At 50.0% G+C, this 26,446-nt stretch overlaps 6 protein-coding genes across 6 annotated transcripts; 4 read left to right on the top strand and 2 right to left on the bottom strand.

Annotated features, from left to right (window-relative positions):
• Nucleotides 1-470: 470 nt before the first annotated feature.
• On the top strand, nt 471-5,896 carry PGRI_055600 (uncharacterized protein; the record flags this gene model as incomplete). Its single annotated transcript, XM_040793273.1, has 6 exons — nt 471-824; nt 881-968; nt 1,014-1,865; nt 1,925-2,016; nt 2,068-4,733; nt 4,783-5,896. The coding sequence occupies 6 exons, from the start codon at nt 471-473 to the stop codon at nt 5,894-5,896; spliced, it is 5,166 nt and encodes a 1,721-aa protein (XP_040648128.1).
• Nucleotides 5,897-6,232: 336 nt separating this feature from the next.
• PGRI_055610 (1-aminocyclopropane-1-carboxylate deaminase/D-cysteine desulfhydrase) lies at nt 6,233-7,423 on the bottom strand (the record flags this gene model as incomplete). Its single annotated transcript, XM_040793274.1, has 1 exon — nt 6,233-7,423. One exon carries the CDS (start codon nt 7,421-7,423, stop codon nt 6,233-6,235), a length of 1,191 nt encoding a protein of 396 aa, XP_040648129.1.
• Nucleotides 7,424-7,708: 285 nt separating this feature from the next.
• Nucleotides 7,709-9,109, top strand: PGRI_055620 (putative exopolyphosphatase; the record flags this gene model as incomplete). The annotated part of the gene is made up of 1 exon (XM_040793275.1): nt 7,709-9,109. The coding sequence occupies one exon, from the start codon at nt 7,709-7,711 to the stop codon at nt 9,107-9,109; it is 1,401 nt and encodes a 466-aa protein (XP_040648130.1).
• Nucleotides 9,110-9,471: 362 nt separating this feature from the next.
• On the bottom strand, nt 9,472-14,019 carry PGRI_055630 (putative SH3 domain protein (Cyk3); the record flags this gene model as incomplete). The annotated part of the gene is made up of 1 exon (XM_040793276.1): nt 9,472-14,019. One exon carries the CDS (start codon nt 14,017-14,019, stop codon nt 9,472-9,474), a length of 4,548 nt encoding a protein of 1,515 aa, XP_040648131.1.
• Nucleotides 14,020-15,946: 1,927 nt separating this feature from the next.
• abr2 (laccase abr2) lies at nt 15,947-17,975 on the top strand (the record flags this gene model as incomplete). Its single annotated transcript, XM_040793277.1, has 5 exons — nt 15,947-16,141; nt 16,201-16,427; nt 16,481-16,651; nt 16,704-16,829; nt 16,883-17,975. 5 exons carry the CDS (start codon nt 15,947-15,949, stop codon nt 17,973-17,975), a joined length of 1,812 nt encoding a protein of 603 aa, XP_040648132.1.
• Nucleotides 17,976-19,652: 1,677 nt separating this feature from the next.
• On the top strand, nt 19,653-26,312 carry pksP (polyketide synthase alb1; the record flags this gene model as incomplete). The annotated part of the gene is made up of 5 exons (XM_040793278.1): nt 19,653-19,939; nt 20,004-20,295; nt 20,355-23,780; nt 23,834-24,589; nt 24,648-26,312. The coding sequence occupies 5 exons, from the start codon at nt 19,653-19,655 to the stop codon at nt 26,310-26,312; spliced, it is 6,426 nt and encodes a 2,141-aa protein (XP_040648133.1).
• Nucleotides 26,313-26,446: the final 134 nt, after the last annotated feature.

Below are 26,446 nucleotides of genomic sequence, written 5' to 3' on the forward strand. Positions count from 1 at the left end.
AGCTCATTCTTACAGTAACTTCTGTACCGTACTGATCGGTACCATCGCGGCTGGATTCGATGTCTCCCCATGGTCACTCATTGGTTCCTTTTTTACTGGCTGCCCACACAAAAGGGACCTGGGAGTACTTCTGGAGTACCACCCCAGTCGATCTGTACTGCACATAATCTTCCTCCACTCTTAAGGTTTCTATCCCATCTATCCTTCTTTCCTCTCTGCGATTCGGGCCTCTATTTTCTTCTACTTTCGCCTGACTTATACTTTCGTTTTTCTTTTTCGATTCTATCTTATCCTTTGGTTCGTCCCTGATCCTTCACACTTCGGTCATATTGGCAGGGACGGCAGCCGCCTTTCCTGATATCTATCATCACGCCCTGCCTCTGTCGCATAACAGTCATTGATAATCGAATTCGCTCAGATAAACACACCCAATCCAAAATACCCCCTAATCGCCTGTCCCATTTCGAACAATGGGAGCTCCGGCCTCTGCCGGGGCGACCTCGACGGCCACGGAAGGCCAGCCGACTCGGTCCTCGAGCACCCATCCGTCGCACTCCCATAACGTGCCCCTGAGCGCTCGCAGGTCAACACCTCTTGATTTGTCTACTGTCGAACGACGCGGACAACCCAACAACCCCAGAGAGCCATCCAAGCGCATTCGTCCTCATGGCATCCCAGAAGCCCCGACTTTCCGTCCAACAGAGGAGGAATTCAAAGACCCGGTGGCTTACATTCAGAAGATCGCACCAGAGGGGAAAAAGTATGGAATTTGCCGAGTAATTCCACCAGAGGGCTGGCAACCGACTTTCGCAATCGATACAGAGGTAGGAACCCTCCTTCATCGCTTCCCGCGCATGATCACATCTGACAATTGATATAGCGATTTCACTTTAAAACCCGTCGACAAGAGCTTAATTCGGTTGAAGGAGGTAAGGATACGCATTCAGCATATCAGATTGCCCCATCTGGTAGGATCACACCGCAGTGCGGTTCTGACTTTTGTTCAAACATAGGAAACCGCGCGAACATGAACTACGTCGATGGACTTGCCATGTTTCACAAACAACACGGAACTAATTACAGCCGGCTACCTAGCGTTGACAAGCGGCCATTAGACCTCTACAAACTCAAAAAGGCAGTAGAGAGCCGTGGTGGATTTGAATCCGTGTGCAAGACGAAAAAATGGGCAGAAATCGGTCGTGATCTTGGATACAGCGGCAAGATAATGTCGTCTTTGTCCACTTCGCTCAAGAACTCCTACCAGCGCTACTTGCAGCCGTACGAGGAATACTTGGCCCGGGCCAAGCCCGGCGTCCAACAACAGCTTGAGCTTGAGCACGGTGGTCCATACACCCCTTCGCCTTTACAATCGCCCTTGACTCACAAGCCAATGATGGATGAAAATGGCACGCCTTCTAAAGTCCGCGATGACACTCCTAGCTTGCCTCGAATGGCCGCTTCACATACCCCAATGGCGTATACTCCAGTGGCACATACTCCAATGGCCCATACCCCAATGGAAAAGTCACCAGAGAAGCCAACACCCCCTATTGAACCCACTCCTCCCCCTGCTTCACGCTCAGCGGCTGCAGGATTTACTCCCGTCAACTCCGGCCTTAGCGGCTTTATCGCCGTCAATCATTCCCCTTTCACCCCCATGAACAACGGCCCGCCAATTAAGCGGGAGGGAGAAAACGGCTCATCGACACCAAAGGTCGTTTCCGAGCATGCTTTCGTTTCGACTCCTGCGCACAGTCAAGATGAGGAGTCTCTTAAGCGTGCTCTTAGCCGGGAGGATAGCTCTCAGTGCGAGAATGGCGATGACGATGATGGAAGTGGTCGACGCAGCAAGCGGCTTAAGAAAGGTACGTCATTTCTTGCTCTCTCAACCCTCCAAGCAAGCCTTATCTAATGTCCCTTCTAGATTCCCTCCCAACGGTTGCGGGCTCTCATATGTCCCTTCTTCGCCCAGCGCCGGTTAAATCGCGCAAGGATGGCTCCCAACCAGCTGGAGAGGTAGGCGGAGGTTCGTGTGACCGTTTTATTCATCGACTGATTGAGGAACAGAAATGCGAGACTTGTGGCAAATCGGATGATCAAGGGATGATTCTTGTATGCGACGGTTGCGAGCTGGGATACCACAAAGCGTGTCTAGATCCGTCTACTACCACGCCATCGGAGCACGACTGGCACTGCCCGAAGTGCTTAGTCGGCACAGGGGAATTCGGATTTGAAGACGGCGGTGTTTACTCACTTAGACAGTTCCAGGAGAAGGCTAACGAGTTCAAGAAGAAGTACTTTGCCTCCAAAATGCCCTTCGATCCCGTTCTCAACACGCATCGACGCGAAACCGAGGATGACGTGGAGGCTGAATTCTGGAAGCTTGTTGTTGATCTCCATGAGACCGTTGAAGTCGAGTACGGCGCGGATATCCATTCGACCACGCATGGGAGTGGATTCCCGACTATCGAGCGGAATCCCCTTGACCCATATTCTTCTGATCCTTGGAACCTGAACGTCCTTCCATTCTATGGAGACTCTCTCTTCCGTTACATCAAGTCTGATATCTCTGGCATGACCGTTCCCTGGGTCTATGTGGGCATGTGTTTCTCTACTTTCTGCTGGCATAATGAGGATCACTACGCTTACTCGGCCAATTACCAACACTTCGGTGCTACCAAGACCTGGTATGGAATTCCAGGTGCCGATGCAGAGGCATTTGAGGCAGCCATGCGGGATGCAGTTCCGGAACTTTTCGAAGGCCAGCCCGATCTTCTTTTCCAGCTTGTCACTTTAATGCCACCGGACAAGCTTCGCAAGGCTGGTGTCAACGTTTATGCAGTAGATCAGCGAGCTGGTCAATTCGTGCTCACCTTCCCACAAGCATACCATGCTGGCTTCAACCACGGCTTTAATTTCAACGAAGCAGTCAACTTCGCGCCTACGGACTGGGAGCCATATGGTGCCGCAGGTGTTGAGCGTCTTCAAAACTTCCGCAGACACCCGTGTTTCTCTCATGATGAGTTGCTTCTTACCGCTGCTGCACGTGATACCTCTATTGCCACTGCCAAGTGGCTTGCGCCAGCACTCGCAAGAACCTGCGCTCGTGAGCTGAGCGAGAGGGCTGCTTTCCTATACCGGCAAAAGGAAGTGTCTGCTCGTACGCCAGGCTTTGGTCCCGACTCCATGACAGACGATGCGCAGCCGAGATTCGTAGTTGAGAATGCAGACCTTCCTGAGGATGATTACCAATGCCAACATTGCAAGGCTTACGCTTACCTCACTCAGTTCCGTTGTCACAAATCAGGCAAAACTGTCTGTTTGTCGCATGTGGACACCTATGACTGCTGCGGCGAAACTTTTGCTCAGAAGTTGTGCGGCTCAGGACATACCCTCCGTTATCGCATGAGTGATGAAGAATTGCAAGGGCTTGTGCAGAAAGTCCAGGAACGGGCCAGAATCCCTGAGGCATGGTCTGAAAAACTCGACAAGACCCTGGAAGATGAACCGAAGCCCCAGCTTAAGGCCCTTCATAACTTGCTCAATGAAGGTGAGAAAATCCCATACCACTTGCCGGGCCTTCAAGATCTTGCGGCCTTCGTCCAGCGTTGCGATAAATGGGTTGAAGAAGCCAACAACTACATTACCCGGAAGCAGCAGAACCGGAGAAAAAACGAGAAGGCTTGGCGCAGAGGAAGCACCAAGGCGGCGCAGCTGGACGATCGCGATCGCGAAGTCCGCAGAATTGAACATATCTACGCCCTTCAGGCAGAGGCTGATAAACTTTCGTTCGACTGTCCACAGATGGCGGCGTTGGAAGAGAAAACCCGCGAAATCGAGAAATTCCAACAGGATATTAATACTGCTCTGATGCATCCGCACACCCGGCCTCTCCAGGAGATTGAAGAACTCATCGAACGCGGCAAAAACTTTAACGTGGAAGTCCCGGAACTGGAACACCTAGAGCAAGTTTCCCGCCAAATCAAATGGATTGAACAAGCTGTGCGCAAACGAGACCAGTATATGACCCTTACTGATTGCCGGGAACTCGTCGCTGGCGCGGAGAAGCTCGGCCTCTCCGATACTAATGAACACTTAGTTCATTTCAAGGAGCTTGCTCGCCATGGTGATGCATGGGAAATGAAAGCCAAGGAATTAATGTCCGTTGAAGCCGTTCACTATCAGCAATTAGAAGCTCTCTCTGCGCAGGCGTCTCGCTTCCCGGTCTCACCTGATACTCTCGCGGCCGTCGATGCTATATTGACCAAGCAGCGCGAGGCGCAGAAACGGATCCAGACTCTGTATGAAAAGAGCAAGGACCCGGAGATGAAGAATCGGCCCAAGTACAAGGACATCCGTGACCTCATGGAATCTCTTGAGCATTTGACAAGTCGACCCATTGGGGCAATTGACTTGGAACGTGAACAAAAGCGCCATGAAGACTGGATGAGGAAAGGGAAAAAGCTATTTGGCAAGGCGAACGCCCCTCTTCATATTCTGAGATCCCACATGGAATATGTCGAGAAACGCAACTCGTACTGTTTCGACCTAGAAGACAGTTATCGACCGCCTGTGGAGCCTTCGTCTCGAGACAATTCACCCGAAGGTTTGCTTGAGAATCCTGGTAATCCCAACAATATGTGGGGTCCAAAATCACGAAAGCGAGATGTGTTCTGTATTTGCAGACATTCTGAAGCAGGAATGATGATTGAATGTGAGGTCTGTCACGAATGGTAAGCCAACAAACCTTCAGCTTCATGTTTAGTTTACTGACTTGTGTAGGTACCATGGCAAATGCCTGAAGATTGCTCGGGGCAAAGTGAAGGAATTTGACAAGTACACCTGCCCAATCTGCGATTGGCGTCAAAAGATTCCACGCGATGCTGCCCGTCCCAAGCTTGAGGATCTGCAGGATTGGCACGCGGAGATCGCAACTTTGCCTTTCCAGCCCGAGGAAGAAGAAGTTCTTGAGAGTATCATTAATCAAGCGACAGCCTTCCGTGATTTCCTGCATGGCTTCACTAATGCTGCCTGCACAACGACTGAGGAGGTGCCTACTTTGATATTCTACCTCCGCAAAATCGAGGGTGCCGAGGTTCTTCTTACTTTTGAGACAAATTTCTTCCGACAAGAGATACACAAGTGGGCGCCCGTGGCACCAGAACCCCCTCCAATTCTGGAGCAATCTCTGTCAACCCGAAAGCCGCGACCGACCAAACAACAGAAAATAATGGCCCAACTTGGGGTGAATCGTCCAGAGGATCTCCCGGAACATCTTCGCCCCAAGCACATTGGCGTAACAAAACGGAAATCTGTTGATGCTCAATCGCAGTCTGCTCCCAGTCAAGCTGCATCGATGCCACCAGCACCACCAACATCTAGTAGCGTACAACCTCCTGTCACAGGTCCAACGCTGGCTCAGATGGCAGATCCGAACACCGCACCATATCCCTTCTCTGCGAACTATTCTTTGCCTGCTAGCGATTCCACACCCGCCTTTGCACCTACATCTTCCTCAGCTTTCCTCCCCCACGCAGCCGCTTCCCAGTCTCCCTCATTCCTGCCGCGCTCCCCTCCTCCCCAGCCTGACCTGGAACCCTCACTTTTCAGTCCTCCACGGTTTGGTCATGAACCTCAGTTTGCGAGCAGCAGCCCACGTCAGAACCTGGATGATGTGTTCGCGGACTTGACCAACCAAGAGATTGACCCTGAAGCTGAGAATCAGCCTATGGATAATACTCATGCTAACGAGGCCCTGGAGGCACTCGTGGTCAGCAATGGCAGTAGTCGTGCAGCTTCTGTTCAAGAGGAATCAGCTCAAAATGGTGAACCCGGTGAACCGCAAAGCGACGCCAAAGTCGACGGCACCAATGGGGACCTTGACGAGGAACTTTGACCAGGTTCTTGCTTTTTCTAAATGAATCTTTCTGATTTTATTGAAAACTCGACCACTTTTTCGGTCTTTGTTTAGTACGTTCTTGTGTTCCTGCGTCGCTTATAGTCTTTTGTTTACTCGCCTCTACTACTTTTTTTATCGTTTTGCTCGGATCAATTTTCAAAAAAGGGTGTACAAGAGAATGGACTGGCGAGTCCGGGGGTGTTTTCCAGCGATTCTACGCTTTTCTGCTTTTTTCATACCACAAGACTATGTCTGTCATGACTGCTTTTCTTTGCTGCTACACCATGTAATACTAGTTGAATTCAGCCATTCTTACTGTTTCTGACTGAGAACCTATATCCAGGGATGTTGTATGAGATCCGCATAAGCTCCCAGGGCACCCTGTCCACCTGTATGAATGAACAACACATTCACCTGCTCTAACGGTTTAGCGGAATCCGCGACTTCACCCTTGTTCACCCAATGCATCATGCCTCTCGCAACCTTGGCCGTATACACCGGATCCAGCATCATACCCTCCCTCCACGCCATAGTCATTAGAGCCAGGTTACTCCCGCTGTCAAGCACACCGTATGCAGTCCCAACGAACCGATCATCAAGTCGCACATCCTCAACCCCAATATCCCGTTCGGCATCGAGCCCGATGAACTCTCCCGCCCTTCGCGCAAAAGCAAGCACACGCGCTTCATGATACGCCCGCGGCTTAGTCGGCGAAGTCAGAATCCCAACAACCTTCCTCGACCCCTTACCCATGATCTTCTCCAGCAGCTTAAACCCAGCCACCAATCCACCAACCGTACTCCCACTTCCACACGCAACAAAAATATAATCAAACATCCCAGAACCCCCTAGCCCCAATTCCTCCTCCTGCGCCGCAATTTCAAACGCGGCCCGTGCATACCCTAGCCCACCAAGTGGATGCAAGCTCGCACCACTAGGAATCCAATACGGATTCTGTCCTGCCGCCCTCAATTCATCCAGAAGAGGGGTCGTATCAAGCGCTAGCGAGTCATCTTCTTCGCATACGCGAATCTCCGCACCCAGAAGGTGATTGATTTGCACATTTCCGCTGCGTTGGAAGGCTTCCTTGTCCTTGGCTGCGTCAAGTCCACCGCCTGTACCGCGGTGCAAAATGATTAGAGCCTTAAGCCCTAGTTTTCGCGCGAGAGCGGCTACTTGAACAGTATGATTGCTTTGGATTGCACCCTCTGTAACGAGGGTTGTTACTGCGCCTGGCAGCGGAACAGGGGCTGGGTTGTTCTCATGGCTATGATAGCGCGGTGTTTGGGATAGTATATCTGGTACTATGTATTCTAGTTTGCGATATTTGTTGCCTGCGCAGGCTAGTGGGGAGGAGTGGTCTTCCCGTTTGGCGTGGACGGTGATGAGGGGGTGGTGGGGGGAGACTGAGGAGAGTCTTGGTGCAATTGATGGTAAGGGGTGAATAGGAGATGGGCTGGGGTATAGTATCTTATAGCGTGGGATCTGAGCGAATGTTTCTGGTAGCTGGAATGGAATAGACATTGTTTCATGTATGGGCTTTGGTAATGTTCAATTCAGGATGTTGTGATGGTGCACTTATATAGGGGTATTTGCTTTGGCCTTCTTTACAAAGCACCAACACGACCTTGACCACCTCCTGGGCAGGCGGGAAGATCTCGGAGAGATGGATGTGATGCCCCCCAGTCCACCTGGGCACGGACCTCCAGACGGTCATCGCTGGGTGATGAGTCAGCAATTTAATGACGTCGACTATCTCCAGGGTTGCGGGCAGATCGGACTTGGCTGCGATCAATTGATTCAACAAACATGACTCTTCTCCAATTTTTACGACAAGCCCGGCAAATACACCTCAAATTCCTCTCGGGTGCCCTTCCTGACCCTCCAATCTATGTCATCGGCAATCCTTCCGCCGACCTTGACTCCATCGTTTCAGCAATCATCTACTCCTACTGCGCGAACAACCGGCTCCCAGTCAAAACCCCACGACCCCATATCCCACTCCTAAACCTGCCCAATTTCCCCGCTGGCACAGAGCTCTATCGACTAAGACCGGAATTTTCGGCTGCACTATGGTCGTCAACCAATTTCCCAGCCCTGAAAAGTGAAGAGCAATTCGAGAACACCCTACAATCTGCGGGGGATTTTCTTCGCGAACATGTTATGACCGTTGCAGACTTCGCGCAGTCTCTCGAAGACCAACATGTCTGGAAGCAGATACTCGCCGATGCGACCCTGGTAGATTGGAACGCGTTCCCGCGCCCTTCAAAGACCGACAAAGGCACTGGATTCCTAACCGGGTTACCGGGTGTCTCCTTCCGGACTGTTGGATGTGTCGATCACCACATCGACGAGAACGCCATGCCAAACACCGACGAATTACCAAAAGGCCAGCCGATGATTATCCAGCCGGGTCCTGGGTCATGTGTATCACTCATCATTCGAGAGTTGCAGCAACGAAAACTCTGGGACTCGAGCCCGGAGATGGCGCAGGTTGCGAAACTTGCTCTTTCCGCGGTCCTAATTGATACCTCTAATCTCACCGCCGAAGGCAAAGTGACCGATGTAGATCGGATGGCTGTAGAATTCCTGCAATCTCAAATCGAGGCGGAATCAAAAGCTGCGGCCAATTCAAAAGACCATTGGGACCTGGAGGCGTTCTATAAAAGCATTCTTTATGCTAAGCAGAATAGTCTCGATCTTCTTACGATGGGTGAAGTGTTGGATCGTGATTACAAAGACTGGACTGAGACCTCACAGTCCTCGGGGAAGACTGTGAGAATGGGCTTCTGCTCTGCTGTCAAGCCCATGCGGTGGATTGTACGGAAGGCGGGTGGTCCGGATAAATTCCTCGATGATCTGCGCTCGTTTGCAACCTCCGCCGAGAAAGACTTGGATGTGCTTGTTGTCATGACGGCGTTTACGGGCACTAAAAACAAATTTTGCCGCGAGCTGTTTGTCAGCGTGATGCGTGATAATGACTCGGCTGTTAAGGGTGTCAAGAGGTTTGTGGAGCACTGCTCTGACCATCTTGGGCTCATAGAGTGGTCCCCGCTCGATGGGGAGGATATCCCTGAGCTGGCAGGAGATTGTCTTTCCACGTTGAATGAGGAATCGTCCCTCTGGAGGAAACTGTGGGTGCAAACCAACGCGGCTGGGAGTAGGAAACATGTTGCGCCATTGCTACGGGCAGCGGTAGCTAAATTATAAATAAAAACTATAGAAGTGTCTTGAGATGCTAGATGTCTATTGGCCTGTTTCCACTTTAGTTTTCTATACATTGCTCTGTTTATTACACATAGCCTCCTAGGTTACTCTATGTTCACTCATATGGACTTGAACTTCTCAAACTCCTATTAAATCACACTAACACCGAAATCCAGATCTCCGGAATAGAACCTGAACAATATATGCAATGCTCCAAGCTAAAGTCATGCAAATGCCAGCCAGAAGGACAATATGACAAAAGAATGCAACCCGCAATAAGGCAAAGCAAAGAAAAAAAAATACAACACCTCCTGAGGTATGTTAGAAGGCTTTAAGATAAACGCCCATAATATGTAAAAGAATAATCAAACACAATCCCACTCGCAGAATACACACCAGCGCGCAGCACGGTCAGCCAACACAAGACCGCGCCACATACCACGCTCACCGATTTTAATAACCGTCTCCCAAACACTTCCCTCAGCGACGGCATCGGTGACAGATTCGGCGCTAGTATCGTTGCTAATCATGTGTTCTGCCTTTCGAGTGAGACGAAGGATCTTGCCGGACGGGGACTGGATAGCTAATTTGGCTGCCTTGTCCCGTCCAGAAGCAGATCTAGTGGATGAAATAGCCGATGTCGATGCTGAGAATTCATTGGAAGCGCCTGATACAATCGACCCGCCCGCTGTGCTGGACACCATGCTCAATGCACTGGATGGACGAGTGAAGACAGAAACCGGCGAGCCGCGACCATTGGAGGTCTCGTCTTTGGCGGATGCAGGGGCAGCAGGGTGTTGTCGGACAGAGAAGACAAAGGTATTGTTAACTGCCAGACGAGAGCACTGCGGCTGCATAATGTACAAGTCGTGTCGCTGGGCGTGGGGTGTAGGATGCCGCAGGACAAAGTCGTAAGATGGGTTCTCTCCGGTATGGAGAATTGGCAGAGCTAGGGCTAAGGGGTGAGGGATGTCTCGGCTTGAGTGCATCAACCCTTTCTTGCCTGCGTAGACCCTCAAGACACCCTGGCCTTCGTCGCCTGGCAGTACAGCCTTGATTGTGATGCGCTTCTGGCCTCTGATCCAATCCGGCTGGACCAAGGCGCGCTTGCGCACAATGTCTCCGCTTTCAAAGATGTCGCCATCTGCGTCACGGGCAAATCCTGGAGCTTCGACTTCCGCAGCAAATTCAACGTCTGGTGGGACTACCATGCGTAGTTGCATGACCTCCAGTCCGTCGATACGGATTAAACTTGTGTCGTAATCTGGTAGCTGGACGTTAAGCTTGAAGAATGGCGGGCACACGGTTGGCAGGGAGAGTAGAACGTCTGGTGAAATCGGTGGGCAGATGTGCTGTTCCTCTGGATAAAGAGGGACATGGGTGTAGCAGAGATCAAGCGGGCGCGTAAGGAAGTACCAGCTCTCTGCTACAGAAGAGTTGTTGGAAACAAATTTACTGCGCTGAGGGTTCGTGGGGTTTGCAAGTGCGCAATCCATAAATCGCCATTCGCCATCGACGAGAACAGAGTTCCACCAGTGATTGGGATGGGAGAGGCTTTCCAGGTCGAGGACATCACCGGGGCTCTTGAGGAATCCTCGTATGATTTCTGTATGCAGGCCAACGGCTGCACACATCTCATGAACCAAAAGTGCAATTTCCTCTGGGGTACCTCGTTTGGCCTGCAGAAGCCTCTTCATGTCAACTTCAATGCCGTCAACAGGTTCCTCCCACGCTATTTTCTCGCTGACCCAGGTAAAGATGGCTCGAAGACGCTGCACGTCGCTCTTGTAGGGTCGGCAGATATAGGCTTGGGCAAGGCTCATTGGATTTGTCATTGGAGGTAGACTGCTAATGAAGCGTGCACTCTTGTCAACAAGAGTAAGATTAGCGGCGTTGAAGTTCGTTGGCTCAGTGATCGGTTGCCCATCGATGCTTTCATCGCCCTCCGCGGTATCATATAGCTCTTCCACTGAGTAGATAACAGGGTGGTCCATCATCTGGCATCGCTCTGCCCTGTCGATTCTCTCATTTCGACTAGGAGACGATGCCCGGTTAACATCTCGGCGCACCTGAACCCAGTCAATTGTGCCAGTTCCGGGCCCCATATCACGACCACTATCGCGATTCGAGTGAGACATGAGAGCCGGTGACACGACGTCTATTCCTCTGTTGCTCTTAGTTGGAGAATTTGATCTGTCGCCGTGACCGACCGAAATGCTACTCCTTGCGCTGGCTGCACCAGTCTTGGCAGTTTCAAATATCTTTTTGAAAAACCCTTGCTTTTTGCTCTTTGGCGTAGTTAGACCACCAAAGACACCGCTATGATCCGTCGAGTCGAGACCAGTAGACGACCATGGAATAGCCGACGATGCACCCTGGCGAGACGAGTTATGACTGGAGTGATACGAAACACCGGTGAAAGGCGTCTCGGGGCGTACGTCACTGAATCCTCGAGAGCGGACAGTGTCCATAGCAGTGTTGGGCCTCTCATGCCCGCCGCGCCTGGCGAAGCTCCCTGCACTCGTAGCACTAAATCCACCAGCAGAGAAACCACTCATCACGCTTTGGCTGGTCTTGTCTGTGCTCGTTGTCATGGATGTGCCATTGCTTTGCACCCCACTAGACGAATTGGTAGCACTAGACTTATTGGTAAAGGACCGGTTGAGAATATCACCCCGGAGATCATGGCCGGAACGCCGTGCCTTGAGAGGAGCATATTGTCCTGGTATAGAATTATTTCGCGGGTGGTAGGTGGCATGTTTTGGAGGGGGTGGAGGCGCGTTGTCATCGTCCTGACCAGCTCTTTGGTCCTCAGACGGTCGATTCTGATTCTCCAACTGGCGTAGGCGACTCTCCATTCTTTGGACATAATTGTTGAGTTGAGGTGGGCCATCCATCTGCTCGTGACTATAAACGCTGTTGCGATGAACGAGCCCGCCATGTGGTTGCTCCTTGTCCCCATCAAAGCCCAGTGACGTCAAAGCCCGGCGTCTGTTACCTTGCGGGGTCCTTTCTTGCGAGGTGTCAAATTCTTCTGGGGTCCAGGGATTGTTGAATACTGGGGACGGAGAAGGCGACTGATCTTGGCGAGGGAGACCCATGTCTTCCAATGAAGACATAACATCTTCCATGGCATCACGGAGCGGAGAAGGTGTGTTGCCATGAATGTCTGACTGTGCTGAGGTCGCCGAAACAGCGGAGTGCATTGAGGCTGCAGATGGAGATGGGGTCCGATTGAATATTGTGTAACGGTCATTCATAACTAGTGGCGTGGGGGATCGTGATGATTCTGGGTGATGTGATGGCGGGTTTGGCGGGCTAGGAGAGTGCGCGCGATGTCTGGATGAGTGCGCTGGTGGTAGCGGCGAATGACTCCGCGTTTCAGAATGCATTGGCGGCTGGGGAGAGTGTGCACGATGGTGGGATGAGTGCATGGGTGGTAGCGGCGAATGACTTCGTGGCTGGGAATGCATTGGCGGTTGAGGAGAGCGTGATCTCGCACCGATTACAACTCGGTGTGGTGGCGGAGGGGGAGGAGGGGGGGAGTCTTCTCGCTCTTCATGCATGTGCACCGGAGATGGCTCACGAGATGGAATTCGATAAGATGACATACTCCTTTGTGAGACCAGCGCACCTGGATGTTCCTGCACTGGTAATGGCGATGGAGCTCGGTAGGAAGACATACTTCCATGTGGCATGGGCGCAGGTGGACGATCCTCCATGTACACTGGGGACGGCCCACGCGAAGGAGCCCGGTACATATTATCATGTGAGATCATTGTAGAATGCTCCTGCATTGGCAGCGGAGATGGCGCCCGGTAAGATGGAATACGCCCGTATGGGACCATTGCAGATGAATGATCTTGCATAGGTAATGGTGAGGGCGCCCGGTAGGAAGACATACTTCCATGTGGCATCGTCGGAGGTGGATGATCCTCCATATACATTGGAGATGGCTCACGCGATGATGCTTGATAAGATGAGATAGTCCCATGGGGCATGGTAGAGGGTGGATATTCCTGCATTTGTAATGGAGACGGCTCACGCGAAGAGCCCCGGTAAGAAGGAATACTTTCATGTGGCATGGTTGGTGGTGGGTAATCCTGCATTTGCAATGGAGATGGTTCACGAGATGAATTCCGATAAGATGAGGTACTGGCTTGTGGAACCATACCAGACGAATGCTCGCGTACAGGCAGGGGGGATGGATTTCCGGACAGAGGCCGAGTAGATGAGGTGCTGCCCTTCGACGTCATCGCATATGAATGCTCCTGCGATTGTAATGGAGATTGGTCGCGGGATGAAGGCCGAGAGGATACGCTTCCTCTTGGCAGCATGGATGGTGACCGGTCAGGCTCCGCGGAAGAACGAGGAGAGACACCGCGCGACGAGGGTCGTGATGAGGTTGATTGGGGTCGAGATAGCGATCCTTGATTCTTGACTGCTGTCGCATGCGTGCGTAATGGCTTCGAGCTTCGTGGAATGCTGCCATCCCGAGGTGGTGTTTGGGGAATTGCAGGTGCCGCTGGGCTAGACTGAGTTGCGCGCCGGGCAACAGAAGCTGGTGATACGGCTTCCTTATGCGCCTGGAAGGGTTTCCGCCAAACGGTCTTTTGTTTCTTGGGGGCTGATGTGGGATTGTTGATCGGAGAAGATCCCGCTAGTACCATTGGACTAGTAGTATCACGGCTCACGGGCACAAAGTCCTCACTCAGAAGCTCGACAAAATTTGAGGGGAATAGTCCAACCGCGCGTCTGTCACGGCGCAACCGTCCCATCCACCATTGTCCGTCGCCTGCATTCAAGCATTCGATCAAGTCCCCCTCCACAAACCCCAGATCTCGTGTAGTCTCTCCACCCCAAGAATATACTGCTCGGCACCAGCATGGAAACCGCGCTGGGAGCTGAGCCATAGTTGTCACTTGAACACGGTTTCGCCCAGCGCAACACACGGGATCGATTCAATACGTTCTTTTAACACCTGGCGCACTTCTGGCAAGTCCACGTCCAGGTGAAGCTAGGAAACTGATGTATCAATCGACGAGGTTGAGTTGTTGATTCGACCCCAACACAACACAGCTTGGTCAGATGGGTGACAAGGTCCGCACGGCCGCAGGGATAGCAACGAGCGCTCAATCAATCAGCATTGTTCAGAAAATAAGGAGGTTTCAATTGGGCGTTCAAAATAAAAAGATTGGCGAATAGAGATTTAATTGCATCAAATGGGACCAACAAAGGTGCAAAGGGGTGGGGGGGAAAGGTAGAGCGGGTTCAGATCGGTGAGGCCTAAGACGACACTTGGGGCGTAAACCGGGACTGGGGTTGTTTGTTTGTGACCCGATCGGGACTAGGGGCGGAGGGCTGCCTTATCGATAAGCTTAATGCACATTATGTAATCTCTCCTGTTCCCCAAGTATAAAAAAATCATGAAGTTATTCCTTTTAAAGATCAGCTATCTATTTATATAGGCATACAAATATCTCCAAGTCACAGCTATGTCGTGTTGTAATAGTGAAATCTCCGAAAATGCTTCCTCATTTTATCACAAATCTATGGAAAACATGGCTCCGCAGCCGATCCATGGTTCGATATCGAACAACCCTGGTACACACGAGAACAGAGGGTCTCTGGTGAACTAAGCAATATCTTTATTTTCACTCTCTTATTCGATGCTATATTCACTATTAGCATTGATGACTGCCTCACAGGGTTGAGATACTTGAGGATCGTTGAATATGGGCATCTCGGAGAACCTTGGCAAAGAGTTCATACCTTACTTAGGAGAAGATTTGTAACTCGATCGAGTTCGAGTCTGAAACCAGGGAGTCTAATTTTACTACCCTGTAGAGATGTTTCACCTAGTATCGAATTATATTAGAAAGAGATCTCGATGACTTGGATGTCCGAATCTCGCACAACTGGTGATATATATCAGCAATATTGTATTTATATATCTAAATATTTATTGTCTTTAAATTTTTCGTTGCGCCGTGGGACTAGACAAAACCTCGTATTAGCGATTTTTCGACTTGAAGTTATGTAGTTCAATCTACGTATTATATCCCAAAGAGCTTTTGCATAAACCCTCTCATCCATTCCTTGTTTCACAACTACTCCACAAAGCCTCTCGAACCTCTTATGTTGTAGAGACAACAAGAAAAGACAAACTAATTTTAGAAGCAATGTGAGCTATTAGATAATTTACGATATACCACTTGAGTAACTATGTATATAATTAGACAGCTAATGCTATTTCACACTAGGCTGCCGGATCGAGAAATTGCCACATTCTCGCTATGGCTACGGAATCTCCAGCCACACACAAACAGCTTACTTTTCCGGATGGATCGTCAACTCCCTTACATAATCTTGGACCCTCACCTACCTACTACATGAACCCCAGTAACCAGGCTTCTGAAGACATTGTTCGGGTTCGGTTAATTCTCCGAGAGCCTGTCAGCCGGGTCAACTCACCCCGAAACGGAAAGTTGTTTGAAGCAAAAATTATCCCAGCCACCTCAACATTCCCTAATCTTTACCAGACTATGCAAATTTGACAACCACAAGCCTACCTCTCTAATTTGTCAAAAATGCAAACATGTTTGCAGGCATCAAATGCTTCTCTATGCGGCCAGCCCTGGGAATATGGGGAGACGGATTCCATATGTAATCACAATGCGAGTCATTCAAATACTCTCCTGTTGACACAGAGCCAACCCTTACCACTGGGAGTTTGATAATCAAAAATTACCTATTTCCTCACAATCAAGGGTATTGGGCCAAACCCGAAGCTACGTCTAATATATTGATATAATCATCGATACCAATAGGTTCATTACAATGGTACCTTTGAAGGCCTTCGCCGCCTTGGCTGCCGCTGGGCTTGTGCATCTAGCATGGGCTAGGCAGGTTCACTTTGACCTGGACCTGACCTGGCAAAAAGGTGCGCCCGATGGCAACCTGCGCGAGATGATCTTCATGAACGATCAGTTCCCCGGCCCCGAACTGCGCATAGATCAGGGTGATGACGTCGAGGTGGGCTTTATCAAAGAGGATATTATGGAGAAAAGTCAAAGCTTACTAATTGCCCATAGTTCGTTGTACACAACCACATGCCTTTCAATACCACCATTCACTTCCACGGCATCGAGCAGCTGAATACTCCATGGTCTGACGGTGTGCCGGGTCTTACCCAAAAGCCTATTCAGCCGGGACATAGCTGGACATACCGTTGGACCGCAACCCAGTACGGTACTTACTGGTATCATGCTCATGCTCGGGGCGACATGTCAGATGGTCTCTATGGGGCCATTTGGATCAAGTAAGATATATGATTCTGATTTGGTTCAATACACGAAATGCTAACACATACAGTCCTGGTCCGGATGTACCTCAACCTTTCCATCTTATCTCAAATAATGCACAGGATATTGAAGCAATGAAAAATGCAGAGAAGAATCCTCACCTTGTCATACTCTCTGATTGGGACCATTTGACCTCATCGGAGTACCAAAAAGCAATGGAAGACAGCCGGCTGGGCCTCACGTAAGTTGCGATATTGTTCAGATTTATGTAAGAATGTGCTAACAACTTCCAGCTGTTCTGACAGTGTTCTCATTAACGGCCGCGGAGCAGTATACTGCCCAGGAGCCGAAAAGATCTCCAGCGTGGAACTTCCTTATTTGGAGACTTTGATTGACAATAAGCCTCTGACTGACAAGGGGTAAGATATAACTGAGCGCTGAATCAGGACTCCCGTAGCTAACTTCATCCTAGATGCCTTCCCAATATCTATGAGACACAGGGCGACTTCCCTCCAACCTATGAAAACAAGCTTCCAGCTGGACTAAATTCGGGTTGTACTCCTACCACTGGTTTGCACGAGACTATTGAAGTTGATCCCAATACCGGCTGGGTCAGTCTCAAGTTTATCAGTGCGGCGTCAATCAAGGCTCTTATGTTTTCTATTGATGAACACCCCATGTATATCTATGAGGTTGATGGTAGCTACATCGAGCCTCAGCTTGCTGAGAGTGTTAACATCTACAGTGGCGAGCGCTACGCTGCGATGATCAAGCTCGACAAGCCTTGGAAGGAATACAGTATTCGTGTTCCAGACACCCAGGCCGATCAGGTCATTTCTGGCTTTGCTACAATGAAATACAAGGGCTCTCAAGACACCACTCCCTCTCTGCCTTATGTGGACTACGGCGGAAGAAACACGTCCGCCTCCGTCCGTGCCCTGCAAAATAAGGCAATCAAGAATTACCCTGCTGTCACTATCCCTAAGGCCGCTGATCAGCTTGTCAACCTCACCCTTGGCCGTTTGGGCTCCTCTTACACATGGACTACTTCAGGCAGTGGCTTGTACGACATGATGGCCAACTGGGACAGTCCGATTCTTTATGACATCAACGCAAAGAACAACCTGGAGCCTCAAGTTACAATCCAAACCAAGAATGGAACCTGGGTCGATTTATTGCTTCAGTTGGGCGAAATGCCGAACAGCCCTGCTATCCAGGCCCCTCATGTAATGCACAAGCACTCCAATAAGGGTTTCATTCTTGGAGTTGGTCCTGGAATTTTCAATTGGTCCAGCACCGAAGAAGCTTATGCCGCGCGCCCTGACCTCTTCCAACTGGAAAACCCCCAAATGAGAGATACTTTCGTCACCATTGGCCCTAAGGGACCAACATGGATGATTGTGCGGTACCAGGTTGTCAACCCTGGACCCTTCCTCTTCCACTGCCATATCCATACTCACATGGCTAATGGAATGGCTGTTGCTCTCCTCGATGGCATAGATGCGTGGCCTCGAGTCCCTAAAGGTGAGGACCAGACCCCCCGCCCCCGACAGCCTCATCGGTAGGGTCAGCGGCAGACTTGATAGTCGACATGTTGCTCGGGCAACGGGAAGTCCCATTCACGACATCATACCCATGGTAATCTACGAGGGCAAGGATATATAGAGCTGTAGAGGCCATGTCTGGGGTTGTTTCCCGCCCGACAATATGAGCTTCAGTATGAGAATGTGGCTATCATTGATGGTTGATATGAGGCCTTTGGATTCTGGTTAATTAATGACTCGTGCGTTCTATATCATTTTGTACTAATATTTGCACCTGCTTTTTTATCTGTCCATACATAGAAACACCAGCCATAATGGCTAGGAGATCACACTGTTTTATCTCATTTCTTCACTCATTTCTTCATATTATTTCTCTCTTTTTGTCGTAAAATAGTCTGTTTGCAGCCATTTATCGTGCACATGTGGGAGCTTGGTCTGAATGAGCCGGGTCCACTCGACCCATCGTTCGTTTCAACAATCCGGGTCGCCATGGGGTGATCATCCCATGAGCCACGTGAGTGATATTTATTGATTGTTATTCCATCTTACCAATCGAGTGGTTGATATCACAAGTATTGAAGTGTTCCTTTGTACAAGAAAATACCATTCCACCTAAAAAGGAAAATAAGCTTTGCAATATCTTATTGATCGCCCAGACGTGACCGTAAAAATGCGAAGAGAGTCTCCTAGACTGCTACCATCCTGATGTCTCGGAAGTATGTTCTGTGAAGCTGGAGTCATGACGTATGGGAATCATTACGATGATGCCTTCAGATGGTCTACACCTTCATACTAAATTAAAAAAAGCACACGCAGGTTATTTTCATAATTCCTTTACTCCATTCTACATCTTGATAAATTTATGTTATGGATGACCTTTATGTATTATTTGAAAAGTTCTGGTCTAGGAAGCTGGGAAATGTCCAAGTAGGGCAAACCATGTCACGTGATGTATGAATACTGAGGACTGTAACCTTCCGAATGCAGCGACATCGTCTGTTTAATTGCAGGTTTATTGTAATTTTCCCTCCCAAAGGGGTCTATTGTGTATGACTCCACTAGACTCTGACCGGCTTTTCACGGATCGGTCGGTTATAATATCTATTCGAAAGCTTGATTTCTGGAGTAATTGCTAGTTTTGTCCGCAAACAGCACTTCGGCATCTATGAACTATAATCAGCTTGCCGGTGTCTTTAATAATTTCATCTCATAAACCAGGATCCAATTGAACTATCCAGGGAATGGAGCTTTCAGTTCGGTCCAGCCCATCCCCGACCAGACTCTTCCCAGGACGATATCATACTCTTGGAATAATTATGGAGTCCACTGTAGTAACGGTGCCATTAGTATAGTGTAGGGCGTAAATACCAGAAGTACGAAAACAAAGGACATATGCCGAACGCTAGTGCATATGCCGCCCGGATCGTACATTCCCCATTCTTTGGACCGGGAGTACCATACCATATAAACCTGATTCACAAGAAAAGATCTGAGACCCAAACTCCTGCACTTCCCATTTCGATACAGCCAAGACAATAGAAATGTAGTCTATGTCAATCTTTTACTGACCCACTATATTAAAAAAATCCTTCCGTCACATCCTCTATAAAGTATCATATCCGTCAATTTGCGCTGGTTCCTAAATTTTTCTTCCTTCCCTAGCTATTTTTGAAGCTTTTATTTGTCATCTGGCAGATTATGGAAGGCCCCAGTCAGGTGTATCTCTTCGGAGACCAGACTGCGGATTTCGACTCGGGTCTTCGCCGTCTGTTGCATGCAAAAAACGACTCGCTTGTTGGAGCATTTTTCCAAAAGACATACTATGCGTTGCGCAAGGAAATTACTTCACTTCCACCATCGGAGCGTCAGGTGTTCCCTAGATTTACTAGCATTGTTGATCTTCTCGCGAGGTTCAAAGAGTCCGGACCGAATCCTGCTTTGGAGAGCGCATTGACGACAATTTACCAATTGGGATGTTTCATCCAGTAAGAATATTCCTTTTGATATTAAACAATGTTTGGTATGAGATTTGCTGACAAAATCTGATAGCTACTACGGCGATTTGGGCCATGCCTACCCGTCGGGAGATAAGAGCTGCATCATTGGTCTTTGCACCGGTCAACTCGCGTCTGCGGCCGTGAGCTCCTCGAAAACTGTCGGAGAGCTTATCCCGGCTGCCATTGAAACTGTGGTTGTTGCCTTGAGGCTCGGCATGTGTGTTTTGAAAGTACAAGAGCTCATAGAATCAAGCAAATCGGCAACATCAAGCTGGTCTGTACTTATTCATGGCATGCGCGAACCTGAGGCTCAGGATTTGATTCAGCAGTACGCGAAGAAAAATGTAAGTCTCTTTCCCCAAATTGGTGCAAGTAAAATAGGGTGGTTGTTAATATCCTGAAGGCTTTGCCCCGCGTTTCCCAGCCCTATATTAGCGCAGTCAGTCCCAATGGATTGACAGTTAGCGGTCCCCCGACCTTCCTAGGGCGTTTCATTGAGGATAGTCTCTCGAAAGAGCACAAGCCTACAAGAGTACCAATCCACGGCCCTTATCATGCCTCGCACCTGTATGATGACAGGGATATTAACCGAATCATGGAATCTTGGCCTATTGAACAGTTGATGAACTACGTGCCTCAGATCCCTGTACTGTCAAGTGAAACAGGCAAGGAATTCCAGGCTGAAAGCCTTGAGGAGCTCTTGAGGTTCTCTCTTCAAGAGATTCTGCAACGACAGCTCTGCTGGGACAAAGTCATCGAATCTTGCCAGTCGACCTTGCAATTCGCCAAAACATGCACTCTGTTCCCTATTTCCAGCAACGCAGCACAGAGTCTATTCAACGCATTGAAAAAGACTGGAATCTCCAACGTCGAGGTGGATAGCACAATTGGCGATGTTCAAAAGGACTCCGCGGGAGATAACCGCACCGGCCGTGCCGAGCAGTCCAAGATTGCAATAATTGGTCTTTCCGGAAGATTCCCGGAGGCGCCTGACACCGAAGCATTCTGGGATCTTTTGAAAAAAGGATTGGACGTCCACCGCGAAGTCCCCCCAGAGCGATGGGATGTCAAGGCTCACGTCGACGCGGAAGGAAAGAGAAGAAATACCAGCCAAGTTGAATATGGATGCTGGTATAACGACGCCGGAATGTTTGATCCTCGGTTCTTTAATATGTCTCCCCGCGAAGCCCTTCAAGCAGACCCTGCTCAGCGTCTGGCACTTCTTACTGCTTACGAGGCTTTGGAGATGGCAGGCTTTATCCCTGATAGCACTCCCTCCACGCAGAAAAATCGCGTGGGTGTCTTCTATGGAATGACCAGTGATGACTACCGTGAGGTCAATAGTGGGCAGGATATTGATACCTACTTCATCCCTGGTGGTAACCGTGCTTTCACTCCCGGTCGCATCAATTACTATTTCAAGTTCAGCGGTCCAAGTGTCAGCGTGGATACAGCTTGCTCGTCAAGTCTTGCGGCAATTCATGTCGCCTGTAATTCCTTGTGGAGGAATGAAAGCGATTCTGCCGTGGCTGGCGGCGTCAATATCCTGACAAATCCTGACAACCATGCTGGTCTTGATCGTGGACATTTCCTGTCAAGGACTGGAAACTGCACCACATTTGATGATGGTGCTGATGGTTATTGTAGAGCAGATGGAATTGGCTCCGTTGTGTTGAAGAGACTCGAGGATGCTCAGGCAGACAACGATCCGATTTATGGTATCATTGGAGGAGCCTACACCAACCACTCAGCGGAGGCTGTGTCAATTACTCGGCCTCACGTAGGGGCTCAGTCTTTTATCTTTGACAAGCTTCTCAACGAGTCCAACAGCGATCCAAAAGAGGTCAGCTACATCGAGATGCATGGAACTGGCACCCAGGCAGGTGATGCAGTGGAGATGCAGTCCGTTCTCGATGTCTTCGCTCCTGACTACCGTCGTGGGCCAACTCAATCCCTTCACCTCGGTTCAGCAAAGTCAAACGTTGGCCACGGAGAGTCGGCCTCTGGTGTGACAGCTCTGATCAAAGTCTTGATGATGATGCAGAAAAACATGATTCCCCCTCACTGTGGCGTCAAGACCAAGATCAACCACAACTTCCCAACAGACTTCCCTCAGCGCAACGTGCACATTGCTTTTGAGCCTACTCCTTGGAACCGGCCAAATGGCGGCAAGCGAAAGGCTTTCGTCAACAATTTCTCTGCTGCCGGTGGCAACACTGCTCTAATGATTGAAGATGGCCCGCTCAATGAGGATATCGTAGTAGACCCCAGGTCTACCTATCCTGTAATTGTCTCTGCTCGGTCTCAGTCTGCGCTGAAGAACAACATCTCTGCACTCGTGCAGTACATCGACACAAACAAGAACTCGTTCAATGTCAACGAGGCTAGCTTCCTTGCCAATCTGTCTTACACAACTACGGCGAGGCGCATCCACCATCCCTTCAGAGTCGCTGTCATAGGATCGACTTTGGATGAAGTGAGGAGTGCATTGGCTCCTATCGTCAACCGAGACAGCATCAGCCCAGCTCCTGTCAACCCACCTGGAATCGGATTTGTCTTCACCGGACAAGGTGCTCAGTACACAGGCATGGGACGCCAATTGTTTGAAAGCTGCTCGCAATTCCGCGCCCACATCGAGCACTTGGATTGTATTGGTCAAAGCCAGGGCTTCCCATCCATTGTGTCATTAATCGATGGAAGTGTGCCAATTGAAGAGCATAGCCCAGTTGTTACCCAGCTCGGTACCACCTGTTTGCAGATGGCATTGACCAAGTACTGGATGTCTTTGGGTGTTACCCCTACCTTTGTTATGGGCCACAGCCTCGGCGAGTTTGCCGCCCTCAATGCTGCTGGTGTGTTGACAACTAGTGACACTATCTACCTCGCTGGACGACGCGCCCAACTTCTCACTGAGCAGATCAAAATCGGAACCCACGCTATGCTTGCTGTCAAGTCATCAGTAGCACAGGTCAAGCAATTCCTTGATGAGGCTACCGAGGTGGCTTGTATCAATGCGCCCAGCGAGACTGTTATCAGTGGCGCATGTGAGAAAATTGACGAGCTTGCCCAAATTCTTACCAATGAAGGGTTTAAAGCAACCAAGCTAAATGTACCTTTTGCTTTCCATTCAGCACAAGTGGAACCTATTCTTGAGGGGCTAGCAGAGATTGGAAAGGGTGTCACTTTCAATGCACCCTCTATTCCCTTCGTATCTGCCCTTCTTGGAGATGTCATCAATGAGACGAATAGCGAGCTGCTTGGCCCTAGCTACCTCGCCCGCCACTGCCGGGAGACCGTCAATTTCCTGGGTGCTCTGGAAGCTACCCGGCACTCTAACCTGATGAACGACAAGACCCTTTGGGTTGAGATTGGCTCTCATCCCGTCTGCTCCGGTATGGTCAAGGCGACTTTCGGTTCCCAGGCAACTACTGTTGCTTCTCTCCGTCGTCAGGAAGATACATGGAAGGTTTTGTCAAACGCTAGTTCGGTTCTTTATTTGGCCGGAGTTGAGGTCGGATGGAAGGAGTATCACCAGGACTTCACTGCTGGACACAAAGTCCTCCCACTTCCGTCATATAAGTGGGACCTCAAAAACTACTGGATTCCCTACACTAATAACTTCTGTCTTCTCAAAGGTGCACCGACAACGGCACCAGTGGCTGAAGCTGCGCCAGTCTCCGTGTTCTTGTCATCGGCAGCCCAGAGAGTTTTGGAGACGAGTGGTGATAATTCGTCGGCATTTATCGTCATTGAGAATGACATTGCTGATCCCGAGCTCAATCGGGTCATTGCAGGTCACAAAGTGAACGGTGCCTGTCTTACTCCATCGGTATGCATTCCCAATTTCTTACTTCAACGTCCTGTTTGCTGATTAGATTTTAGTCCTTGTACGCCGATATTGCACAAACACTGGGAGAATATCTAGTTCAAAACTACAAGCCCGAATGGAAAGATCGAGGCTTCGATATCTGCAACGTGGTTGTCCCTAAGCCACTTATTGCAAAGGGAGGCAAGCAACTATTCCGCGTCTCAGCCACCGCAAACTGGGCCGAAGAGAGTGCCAAGGTGCAAGTGTGGTCTGTGACTCCAGAGGGGAAGAAGATCCTTGACCACGCCAGTTGCAACATCAAGTTCTTTGATCCTATTCCCTACGAGCTCGAGTGGAAGCGCAGCTCTTACCTCATCAAGCGAAGTATTGAGCATCTCCAAGAGAGCACGATATCCGGCCAGGCCCACCGAATGAAGCGAGGAATGGTCTACAAGCTCTTTGCTTCTCTGGTTGATTATGACGAAAACTACAAATCCATTCGGGAAGTAATCCTCGACAGTGAGCAACACGAGGCTACTGCCCTGGTCAAGTTCGAGGCCCCGCCGGGCAACTTTCATCGCAATCCATTCTGGATTGACAGCATCGGTCACTTGTCCGGCTTCATTATGAATGCTAGTGATAACACCGACTCGAAGAACCAAGTGTTCGTCAATCATGGGTGGGATTCGATGCGATGCTTGAAGAAGTTCGATCCCAGTGTCACTTACCGCACCTATGTGAGGATGCAACTCTGGAAAGACTCTATCTGGGCAGGCGATGTCTATATGTTTGAGGGGGATGACATAGTTGCTGTGTATGGTGGCGTTAAGGTATGTTCAACAGTCGCTCCAGTCTTCTCGAATGCAACGCTAACATAATGCAATATAGTTCCAAGCTCTGGCACGGAAGATCCTCGACATGGCTCTTCCTCCCGGTGGAGGATCCCCGGCACCCGCGCCGGCCGCCAAGCGTGTTCCTGGTCCCATCAATGTCCAGAAGGCAAAGCCTAGCGCTCCCAAAAAGGCATCCCCTTCGCCGAAATCTACAAAGCCAAATCTGGCTGCTCGTGCTCTTGCAATCCTCGCCGAAGAGGTCGGACTTGCAGCTTCTGAACTCACTGATGATCTAAACTTCGCTGATTACGGAGTCGACTCTCTGCTATCACTGACTGTCACTGGGCGATACCGTGAGGAGATGGCAATCGATCTTGAATCATCTGTCTTCGTGGATAATCCAACGGTCAAAGACTTCAAAGGTCTCCTATCTTCAATGGGCTCTGCTGAAAGTACCGATATATCAAGCAGCGAAGGTGACATGTCCTCGTCCGCCTCAGAGAGTGACATCTCTTCTCCAAACACCAGTGGCCTACCAACCCCTGCAAATGAGAAGTCGATGACTCACGAATTGCGTCAGCAAAATGATAGTATGAGACAGATTACGGCAATTTTGGCCGAGGAAATCGGCGTTGAACCCGAGGAGCTTAGTGGCGATGCAAACCTTGGTGAGATGGGTCTAGACTCATTGATGTCGCTCACAGTTCTCGGTAAGATCCGTGAAGATATTGACCTTGATCTCCCTGGAGAGTTTTTCATTGAGAACCAAACACTCGATGACATCGAGACTACTCTGGATCTGAAGCCCAAGGCCGCTCCGGCGGAGCCAATCAGGCTCCCCGAAGAGATTCCCGTTCAAGTTGCCCCAGTGGTTGCTCCCAGCACTGCCCCCAAGCACCCGCCAGCGACTTCAATCCTCCTACAAGGAAACCCGAAAACAGCGACTCAGTGTTTGTTTTTGTTCCCTGATGGCTCTGGCTCTGCTACTTCCTATGCTGGAATCCCTGGAATTTCTCCCAACGTGTGTGTCTACGGTCTGAACTGCCCATACATGCGCACTCCTGAGAATCTCAAGTTCAGCTTGGACGAGATCACAGCCCCTTATATTGCGGAGATTCGGCGCCGCCAGCCCACTGGCCCATACAACTTCGGTGGCTGGTCCGCCGGTGGTATTTGTGCCTACGACGCCGCGCGCCAATTGATTTTCGAGGAAGGCGAGCGTGTCGAGCGCCTGCTCCTTCTGGACTCCCCTTTCCCCATTGGACTTGAGAAGCTACCTCGCCGTTTGTATAGCTTCTTCGATACGATCGGACTGTTTGGTGAGGGCAAGGCACCTCCGCCGAAATGGCTCCTCCCTCACTTCCTATCGTTCATCGACTCCCTGGATGCTTACAAGGCGGTTCCATTCCCCTATGACGACCCCAAGCTGACTGAAAGGATGCCCAAGACCTTCATGGTCTGGGCCAAGGATGGTGTCTGCTCTAAGCCAGATGATGCTCGCCCTGCGCCAGCTGAAGATGGTAGTCCAGACCCTCGTGAGATGTGCTGGTTGTTGAACAACCGCACCGACCTCGGTCCGAATGGTTGGGATACCCTCGTCGGGCCGAAGCATGTTGGCGGCATTACCGTTATAGAGGATGCCAATCATTTCACTATGACTCGCGGCGAGAAGGCTAGTGAGCTGGCTACATTCATTGCTAACTCTATGGCTTCGGCGTAAGCGCATTGCATTTTCGGACTGCGAGTTGTCTATTTCTGTGGATTTTGACATTCCGTCCATCACGATGTTCTTCCTTTTCTCACTGTCTATTTGCCTAGTATATACATTATCCATAATTTGGTCACCGTTGCTAC

This window comes from Penicillium griseofulvum (assembly GCF_001561935.1).
Source record: "Penicillium griseofulvum strain PG3 chromosome Unknown contig_95, whole genome shotgun sequence".
Taxonomy (NCBI): domain Eukaryota; kingdom Fungi; phylum Ascomycota; class Eurotiomycetes; order Eurotiales; family Aspergillaceae; genus Penicillium; species Penicillium griseofulvum.